This window comes from Phalaenopsis equestris, unplaced genomic scaffold (assembly GCF_001263595.1).
Source record: "Phalaenopsis equestris unplaced genomic scaffold, ASM126359v1 Scaffold204439, whole genome shotgun sequence".
NCBI lineage: Eukaryota > Viridiplantae > Streptophyta > Magnoliopsida > Asparagales > Orchidaceae > Phalaenopsis > Phalaenopsis equestris.
The window spans coordinates 20,643-31,828 of NW_018223995.1; the positions used below are offsets into that span (position 1 = coordinate 20,643).

At 35.4% G+C, this 11,186-nt stretch overlaps 1 protein-coding gene across 1 annotated transcript in view; it reads right to left on the minus strand.

Annotated features, from left to right (window-relative positions):
- Positions 1–8,880, minus strand: part of LOC110036261 (ATP-dependent Clp protease proteolytic subunit 6, chloroplastic) — a gene marked incomplete at its 5' end in the record, with an annotated part of 22,243 nt that extends 13,363 nt beyond the window's left edge. The window contains 3 exons of the mRNA XM_020740665.1: positions 7,369–7,435; positions 8,583–8,626; positions 8,711–8,880. Coding sequence (XP_020596324.1) covers positions 7,369–7,435; positions 8,583–8,626; positions 8,711–8,880 — 281 coding nt within the window. The remainder of the gene's footprint in view (positions 1–7,368; positions 7,436–8,582; positions 8,627–8,710) is intronic.
- Between the last annotated feature and the right edge of the window lie 2,306 nt (positions 8,881–11,186).

The window sequence follows — 11,186 nt, forward strand, 5'->3', positions numbered from 1 at the left end:
AATTTAAAACATCTACTCTCCTAATCGGATCATCTAATGGTCGACGTTTAATATGACCAAACCATCTAAGACGACTTTCTCTAATTTTGTCTGTCACAGGAGCTACACCAACCCTATCACGAATATATTCATTTCGCATTTTGTCTCTAAGTGTAAAGCCACTCATCCACCTAATCATTCTCATCTCGGCAACACTTAACTTATTATTATGCTTCTCTTTTAAAGGCCAACATTCAACACCATAGAGAATTGCCGGTCTCACCACCGTCTTATAAAATTTTCCTTTCAGTCTTAGCGGTACTTTTCAATCACACAAAATGCCCGAAGCATTCCTCCACTTCAACCAACCAACTTGAATTCTACTATTAACATCCCCATCTATATCACCATCGCTTTGGACAACGGACCCAAGATATCTAAATCGTTCACACCTTTTAATAATTTGATCACCCAAAGTCACACTTCTGTCACTAGAGCTATTACTACTAAAATTAAATTCACACTTCTGTCAACTTCTTTTAAAGTTGATTCTCATATCAAATTTTTTAGATCAAAGCGGATAATACTAGAAGACTATTGGAGCGATCAAACCATTAATGATGTCATATAAAGATCAAGAACCTGACAAAGAGCCATAAAAGAAAAATTTTTATTTGTAGCAACTAAGTATGAATTTGTCTTTTTAAACTTATCCAAACTTGTGTTTGAACTTGTAATCCAATATTATGATAATTCTAGCTGAAAATATTATTTAATTTGAAATTTATTATTTATATTGAACTTATCTAATTGGTTATTTTCAGATAGGATTTTGTTATTTTAGGAGAAGTTTGTTTAGAAATGGGTTAGAGCATTCCCTATTGTAATTGCTTATTTAAAAGTTTGAAATGCAACAAAAAAAATCAATCACAATTCTCCTAACTAATCTTCCCTTCCCACTCCTCTCTACCGTTTTGCCTAGCACATAGAGCTCAATTGAATCCCTGAAGCAACCCCGTCTCCATTGCCTTACATAGTTGCTCCATTGATTTTGTCATTTTTAGATTGTTGGCTTGCTAAAGATGTTGTCACTGTCGTATAGTCTTTGTGGTTCACTTTTATCATCTAACCAATTGTTATTGCTTTCATGGTGCATTTCTTCTATGAATTCCAAGGTTGTCGTAACACTGAAGAACAAAAGAAAAGCCAGTTGTTTGTTGTTTTCACATAAAAGAGCAAATTTGAAGCCAAGATATAGTAGTAGAAAAACTAATTTAAGAAGCTCTATGAATCATTTTGGTATCAGAGATCCAATCCTTAGTGCAAGCTAAAAAATAATAAAAGGGTATAAATGCTCCTCTTCTTGCCATGAAGATTATTGTCTAAAGTTATGCATTATAGGTGTGCCTCAATGCTTTTTTGGCTTTATCACCACGAGGTGTTCACCTCATGACCTCACATCTAACATAGATGCCTTACATTATGTGAGGTAAGCCATAAGGCAAGCCTCAGCTCAATATTTACGAGGTGCGCACTTAAACGATTTAGAGCTTGGTAGATTTCTTAATGAATAAATATAAATGATATATATCAAGTAAAAACCCTATTAATCAATTTCATTCTCCCTCACGTCTTATGCACACCCAAGCCCTTTTTGCTCTCGATCTCACACACACCCAAGCACTTCTCACCCTAGATCTCACACACACTCGAGCAGCCTACTTACATAATTGAAGATGAGACAAAAGAGAAATTGATTGTTTATGACCATGGAACTAATAAAGACCCATTGATTGATGAGTGTTAGAAACTTCTGATTTAAAAATTTTAATTTTATTAGCTTATCATGATCTTACTTTGAAGTTATATTGAGCTTATTTTAATTTGTCAAATTCTTATGATGATATCTTATCTTAGTCTAATGTTTGTAAGACACTTATCACTTCATTATTTAATGTTAAAGTATTAATGTCACATCTTACTTCATTTTAGATGTTGGTATAATACAACTAGTGGTCCGAGTTATATTCCTCCTCCTTTCATGCCAAATGCAAACATAATTGGTGAGGATGAAGATGAGGATATGGTCATCACTCATGAAGAAAGAATATAGTCATTCAGACTAAAAGCCAAAGTGGAGATTTCATTATATGTTGGGATAATTGATGCCAAAAATATAAATGCATGGATCAACCAATGACTTCACCATGTAAATGTATAGTATCCACGATAAAATAGCTCTCACCAAGCTGAATTTAAGCAATCATGCCCTAGCATGACGGTATGAACAACTAAAGTAGAATAACTATCAATTGATGAATTAGGAATCTTCATGCAACTAATACATAAAGAATTCTAGCTAATGAGATAAGTAGAAGATCAGTGGAAGAAGTGGTACGTAGTTTGAGAAAGCACGGAAGGCAATTTTTACACCACAAAGTTTTGATGTCAGTCATTTACTTCTAGAATGAGTCTATAAGATGTACAAACACTACAGTAAACCTTATTTTTTTTTTTTTTTGTAAATTGTAAATGAGCTCCACTTATTTCATACATTTTCACTATATGTATCTTTCCTTTTGTAAGGAAGATGTCCAAATATGTTCTTTTGTTTTTGAAATATTAATGGAGAAAAATGAAACTTTGGTTATCGAAATCATGTATCTTTTACTCATTTCTTTTCCTATAAAATTGTGACATAGGACCACCTAGTTGACAGGATAAGATGACCAGGAAGCTCAGCTCGTAGTTTAGACGTCATCTGGAGCACTCCGATACCAAGACCACTATTTTTGTTATTGTTCAACTCCAGAGGTGAAGGATGACGTGGCATGGTGCCATGTCATCGGCGTCGCAGCACCTTGTAGGGCATCGTAGTGCCCTTACCATGCATGTCCTTAGGAGGCTCCGATTGGACATACATCATTGAGATTTCTAGCCAAGTCAGCAATGTCGTGACACCTATGTCAGCGCTACTATGTCAAACAACATCAGTCCCCAGAGCGGCTCCTGACTATACAATCGTCATCACGACTGCTCAGGTGGCAACTGGCCTTGAGCACCACAATGCCAAAGGCAGCATCGCAATGCCCACTAACACACGTCGGGACTTGAGTCGTAAACTCTGTTAGATCGGTCAACATGGCGTCTGCCACATCCGCAAAGCTGAAATTCCATGCTGACATTGAGCCCTATAAAAGGGGCAGCCTTGGACTTCCCCTGGGGTTGGATCTGTGGTTTGTTGAAGCCTCCAGCCATTGAAAGAAAGAATTCCCCTCCTTTGAGTGTGTGTGAGGTCTCTTCTTCCCTTCCACTTAGAACATAATCCCTAAGGTTGAGATCTTTTAATCGAGATGCCTCTTTGAGCTATAAGGGTCTCCTTCTCTCAGAGTGTATGAGTTTCCTTCCACATCTCCATTCCTCCAAGAGTGGAAGGATTTTGAAGTCGTGGTGATCTTGATCGTCGGAGGGGCTCTTACAAGGCATTCTAAGGAGTGATTGAATATTGGGTCATCATCAGCCTTTGCGTAGGTAAAAATCCTTCAACCCTTGCATGTTCTTTTTGTTAGAGAGCCTAGGTTATCGTGTTAGATAAATTAGGCTAAGTTGTTGTTAGAGAAATCTTAAGCTAGACTCCTGCATTCTCCCCAACTTAGCCTTGTTCTTGAGTGTCTCACTTAAAGTCAGGGCCTTAGCATAGCCAGGAACCGAGGTGAAATTTCTTTTAGACATCACAATACCTTTCCATTTTTTTGGGTTTGATTGATGTGTTAGCGGCGATTCTTAGTGTGTAAACATTGTCTCACCTCTTGTCGGTAGCCGCATAGCATTTGCCTCTACATTGTTGCAAGGCCATCGTAATAGGTTTCAATATAGCAACAAGGCGTTAATGTGCAACGCCGCGATATCAAAACCGCAGGACCGGGCCACAACAATGTTCTCAACATTGTGGCCCCGAGTGGATTTTGCTTATGTTGGTGTTATGGCGGCGATGCCAGTTTGGGCACCGCAGCGTTAGTCACTGTTTTATGGTCTATTGTCACAGTCTCTATTGATAGCATCACAACACCACATTCGTCTCATAGGTTATGGTGTTGGTCTATGGCACTATGCTTGTCCTTTTCTAGAGTAATGTAGTTGAAGCACCGCTTTGCATGTAATGCAATAAATATGGGGTGCTCTTCAATCAGTTTTTTTGGATTTACAAGCCAAGAAGATCTGATATTTTTCTTTTGGTCATTGGTACACCATTCCATATGCTGGCGACCCTTTTTGCTTTAAGTCATGTCTTTAGGCCAAGTTCGATGGTTTCAAACGAGCGGGTCTCCTATCATTATAGATTGCTAACCTAGAGATTTTCACTCAAACAATTGTTACAACCTTCCTTATGGGTAGCAAATCTGCTTTGTCCAGCTGATTGGCAGAGCTTACGCTGTTCATGTCACCTCTCAACATGACCAGGCATAAGCTTATTTTTTGGTGTTTTCACCTTTTGCAAGCCACCTATGTGAGGCATGTAGAATAGCATTTGAGTCCTGTCACTAGCTAAGGTTTAGATTGCATTAAGCATATAGGTTGTCAACACAATCCACCTCCTATTTAAGAGATAAAAAAAGGTTAGCGTACTGCGTGTCGACACCAAAGCATCACTTCCTTTTATTCCTAAATCTTAGAGATCGTCCTATATCAGTGTTTCCATGATGCCATAATACCCTCCCTATGGCGATAAAACGAGTTTCTACATTCATGCATCTTGTTTGCCTAATCTGCCCCTTTTGTCAGATGAGAGATCCCTCTTTCATGTATGTCTCATATGCTTTATCTGCATTTATATGCATCTGTTGCATTTTGCCATTGTCATGACATTTTTCGAAGAACGTGATTGACGGGGAATGGTTGTCCTGGATGATGACAATATGAGGAAGGTGGCGGTTGTAAGGGTGGAGGGCTTGGACAGTAGAATAGCAGCGACTCTGTGTCATTCTAGGAGGTGACAGCAAGTAGAGAGTACTAAAATAGCAGCAACAGTGGTTATGAATAGTCGGGATGGGCAGGACTTAGTGGGTAGGACTTGGAGTGATTGGATGGTTGGAGCAGGCAGGAATAGCAGTTTCTTGTGGTTTTGGATGGCGACAGCGAAGAGATATGTGAGATAGCGAAACGGGAGAGATGTGGGGAGTTGAGTAAGGATAAATATCTCTGTGAAATCAAGTTACAGCTGAAGCGCCACTTAAACCTTTGGAGAAGGTCACCACGCCCGATGAGTTACAGTTGGAGCACATTCTCACCTTCGGATACAGCCCTAGAAAGGGAACACCGTACTTCGACGGCTGTCTTGAAAGAAGTCTAAGCCAAAAACTGCAAACATAAAAACAGGAATGACATATATAAGCCTTAGATAAATAGGATTAGATCCCCTTATGGAAAGGAGACAACAATCCCTTGTGGGAGAGTTGATCGACCCTCTCGGGTCTGAACCGACGAAAGAAATAGCGGAAGAAGCCCGTGGCCACGCCTGCAGCGTTATTTCCTCGTCCGCATCATGGTGATACTCACTTTTGTCTTATTTTAGAAACACATTAGCATAGCAAATATGTTGGCTACATGATTGAGATATTTACCATAGAGTAATTACAAAAAGGAGTAAAAGTGCAAATTAGTCCCCTGACTATTAAGAAATGTCCAATTTAGTCCCGAAGTTTTAGAATAGTCCAATTTAGTCCCTAAATATTAAAAGTTACTCCAAATTGGTCCAAAATCATATTTTCCGTTAAATTTAATAGTGGTCTGCATAAATTGAAGGGTATTTTCGTCTTTTAAGTAAATTATTCAAAATTTATGTGGTAGGAATACTAATCACTTTTTATTTGGTATAGAAAAATTATAATTTTTAATTTAAATTAATAAATCTCTTCAGAATGTCTGTCACTTTTTCAAATAATTTTTTTAGTTGAATCTCTATTTGAATACACATCCTTATGTGTGTGTGTGTGTGTGCCGCGTACTTATATCAATTTGAATATATATTTGTGTGTTATATATATATATATATATATATATATACACATCCTTATGTGTGTGTGTGTGTGCCGCGTACTTATATCAATTTGAATATATATTTGTGTGTTATATATATATATATATATATATATATACACATCCTTATGTGTGTGTGTGTGTGCCGCGTACTTATATCAATTTGAATATATATTTGTGTGTTATATATATATATATATATATATATATACACATCCTTATGTGTGTGTGTGTGTGCCGCGTACTTATATCAATTTGAATATATATTTGTGTGTTATATATATATATATATATATATATATACACATCCTTATGTGTGTGTGTGTGTGCCGCGTACTTATATCAATTTGAATATATATTTGTGTGTTATATATATATATATATATATATATATACACATCCTTATGTGTGTGTGTGTGTGCCGCGTACTTATATCAATTTGAATATATATTTGTGTGTTATATATATATATATATATATATATATACACATCCTTATGTGTGTGTGTGTGTGCCGCGTACTTATGGTTTTCATCAATCAAATAATTTTATCATTCACATATATAATGTTTTAAATCCAAAATAAATTCATTCATAAGTTTTTCAAGTTAACTTTAACTATTTTAAAACACATTCACAAATAAATAATATTAAAATAAAAAATTAAATTGAAATCGGGTAATTCATATAACTTCAGAATGAGTGAGCTATTATGACATATATTGATTATTTTAAAAATTTTCATTTGAAAAGAGGTGACGACTAATATGTAGAGACTTATTAATGTAAATTAAAAATTATAATTTTTCAACAATAAATAAAAAAGAGGTCAATATACAAACCAAATAAATTTTGAATAATTACATAAAAGGCAAAACTAACCTTCAATGTCGTTAAATTTAATAAAAAATATGATTAAGACCAATTAAGAACTTTTAATAGTATGGGACTAAATTGAAACATTCTAGAACTTTGAGACTAAATTGGACACCTCTTAACAGTTAAGGGGCAGTTTTAGGCTTTTACTCTTATAGAGGGTATGTCTGATCATAGTCAACAACTACTTGGTTGACAGGTGAACAGTAAGCAAATGCATCGTATATAACAAACAAAGAATTTTTTTTCATTCTTTCGAAAATCAAATTCCTCATGTTTCCTTCACAACAAGTATAGATACAAGAACATGCAATGAACAAAAAAAAATCTAGCTGAGGCCTGAAATTACTAGTGAGCATTATTAATTAAGCAATACTGCAAGTTGGCGAATCAATGGCTATGCACCATTCCATGGAAACCATACACTATTGATGACAACAACTAATAGTGTGCAACAAAAATAAAGAAAAGACTGTACCTTGTTCTGCAATTGTAAACCTGTTCATTCAGCTTGATGCACGAGCAATGCAACCCACCAAACTTTCCTAGATGCAGTTCAACAAATTGCACTATAATCAAAACTCAACGCAAGGGCAATGCAACTTGGGAATATGCATTGCAAAATTATTACTTAGAATAACGCTTTGAGAAAATTTCATCAGCTTGTATTTAATTGCATGCTGTTTTAGATAGTACAATTAAGCTTTACACAATAAATATCCATTTATTTTGAAATGTCATGATGTAATTTGAAAAACAACAAAAACTAGTAGTGCTAAAAACAACTTTTCTAGCCAACCTAACAAAAAAGGAAAAATGACCAGGTTCTAAGAATATGACATACAGCAGATAAACGGAATACGAAAAACATTAATAAAAACATATGCCACTTTTACCATTTAATAAATCATAAAAGCTACAAGGTGATAATATGCTCCAATTAAGAATAATGACAGCACACTAAAGCAGGTCATCTACCCAAACCAAGGATAGAGCTATTAGCATAAATAAAATTAAAAGGTAAAAACAGATTACAAACTAAGCTTGTATAACACCGTGGCGGTAGAGCAATAATCATCATGTTATCACAACACATGGACAAAGTCCTGCAATCCAACAAAGAATGTCACTTATCTCCTAGTCTCTCCGATTGCTCATTTTATTAAGACATTTCCAAATTGTGCAAAATCTTCGTATATGTTAATGCAGGCATGTGACCTTAAATGCTTTACACGTTAAATACTTAAAACTTATAGTATTTTATCCAAAAAAAGGGATGAAACCGATTCTGAAAGAATGAGAGTTCCCCTTTGAATTCAGCCCATCGTTTACCCTAATGCAACAACATTTGGACAGAGCATATCATCTACACCATCTTGAAAGACCATAAAGTGGGATTTAAAAATAAACAAGTGCAGTAATTATAAGTTCCTCAAATCTTTTAACTATTCATCCGATCTTCTTTCTACATTGGCAAAATGCTAACACTTGCAGCATTCCCTCTGGCTCTCGATCCATCCATATAAATATTTAGGTGTGAGATAAACGAATACATAAGACTTGTGTGCTAGGTATGTAAATTTCCCATTAACGATACATAAATTAGTTTGTATTATATATATATTATATATGGATTGAAATTGAAATTGAAATTGGAACAGATGTAGTAGCCACGAAAGTGGTGAACTTTACCGCCACCATTCTCGAAGACTGTAGAGGGGCCCTTGACGAGGTTCCTGAAGAACATTACTGAATGGAGGACTTAGATTAGGTTTTCAAGGAAAGCTAGAAACCAGTAACTGCTTAGAGTGTGCTCCCACCTGGAAGAAAGTCTTGGACAAAAATAGGAAAATGAAGCGACAGCGACCGACATCGACGTCATGAGTTCCACGTAACAGAGGCGGAAGTAGCGGCCGTTGCGATCGCTGACGGCGAACAGCGGGGGCGGAAGAGGGTGGGGGTTAGGGCTTGTGTGAATTAACTTGCCTATCTGCTGAGGGATTTAGAACAGGGATTTAAGTTGGGCTGTTCGGTTCCACGCAGGATGTAGTTTGAATATGACTTATTAAATCAAGTAAATTTGAATTTATAAAATTTTAAAGGGTTTAAATTTCAAAAACTGTTTTGTATAATAAGAATTAAATTCTAATAAATTGGGAAAAAAATATTTGATAATTTTAATAGGATTTACCAAATCTCACTCTTCCCACACCACAAATTTCTCTAAAATCTCGTAAATTCTGCTTCTGTGGGATTTGATAAATCCCGAATTTAAGAAGAAACGAAGGAAAAAAAGAGATCTAAGAATGTGTAAGATTTACGTATGTCTTTTTTGCCATTTATCATGATTTAGCATAAATCCTGTATTAATCCTGTTTTAAACCGGTTACCAAATAGCCCCTAAGTCTTGCCAGTCAGTCATTATGGACAAAATAAAGCCTCGGTTTTGATAAACTTTAGATTTCACGAATTTCGGTCTTATATTCCAGATTTACTAAATCATGTTAATTGGTGGATTTAGTACATCCAGGACAAACGCTTTGCGCAAAACAGAAGATGTGAAGTTACCCGCTGTTGCGTTCCTAGCTTAGGGTTCAGTCACGAATGAGATGATTTTAGGGTTTGTTTGGCGCAACTTATTTGTTGTGGTAGGTTTTGAAAACACAGCTCGAGGCGTTTGATTTCAGCGTCATGACTGCGTTTGGCAATAAGACGTAAAACTTTTGTATTAAATGTGGTTCGTCCCTACGGTCGACATTCGGAGAAATTATTTTACGAGGTTGCCCTCATCTTGTGCCCTCTCGAGTTTGCCTGCCCTCATATCATCTCCTCTACTCTAGGTGTCTCTCGCGTTCATCTCTCTCATCTTGTCTCTGGCGTGAAAGATGTCGCATTGGCTCGACCGCACGTTCAAGTGCATACTTCACTTTCTCCAGCCCATACGCTCTAGAAATCGTTGTGATTCCGTCCTCCGTAGCTGAAAACCGTCTCGGCAAGCTTGAGATTGAGGAGGGAGGAGCTCTCAGGAGGCAAATCTAAGAGAAAAATGGAGGAGGAAGATGGAGGTTGTGCAATGCTTGAACCGGAGCCATCAGAGTCCTTTACTACTAGACTTTTTTTTTAATTATTGCACTTGCATTCAACTAAAAAAAATGTATAAAGGGATTCCATCTAGACATTTACATGATAAGAAATATAAAAACTAAATGAAAATCTTTTATATCTTTGGTCACAAAATTCTCCTTAAAGCTAACTTTATGAAACAGTGGGTTGTCTTATACTTGTCTAAATAAGTAAAATGAATTAAAACTTGTTGGAATCGTCTGAAAAAAACAAATTCAGAACAATTTTGTAGCGTGACTTTCTAGGCTTTCTCTTGTATTGTGTGCTTGAAAGAAGTGCATATTGGCATAATGGTCATTTATCCAGAAACAGTTGTCAATCAACCACATTTTAAACGCACAAACTAAACATCCAGCTAGCTTATCCGGATTAGCTGTTGATCAGCAGCTTATTCAGATAACATGGTTATCTGGATAAGCTGGATAAGCTGGATAAGCTGCAGCTGCCCCAAACAGATCCTTAAACGAAATAGAGAGTGAGGCGGAGGGAAATCCAAAGGTTTCGGGGAGAAAGGATTGATGTAAGCAAAGATTTTATTTAAGTTAATTTAATTAGTTTAATTGATAAAAAATTAATAACTAATTAAAATATTATCACAATAATTATAATTAAATAGATTTATCTTTATCAATTAATTCTTAATTAATTAAAGATAAATAGTAATTTCTTATTCCTTCAATAAATTTATAAGTAATTATTAGTTAATATTATTCATAAATAATTAATTATTCTTTTATAAATGTTAAACCTTTATTTAATAACTAATTAGATTAGTGAATATATAATTATTAGTTATTATAATTTGAAAGAAAACGTTAATTGAACATAAGAAGCCAACAAATTTTTACTATTTGGGAATGTTTTAAAAAGTTAAATTTAAATGATTTATTACATCTTACTATGATTTGTTGTTAAGGTTTAAAGATCATAACATATTATTAATTCCTCATAGAAATTGTCAAATTGTTTCACGTGATTTAACATGATTTACTAAGTAAGTTGTCAAGCAGCTTCTGGTATTTATCTCTTTCAAGATTTACTAAATCTAGATTTACACAATTTACTAAATCGTACTAACTTAAAGCTCATATGTTGTTATACACTCCTACAAGTCAAAAGTGGAGATGGTTAGGGGGTCATGGATAGGTTTTTTTTAACAAAAAAGGGGCAATT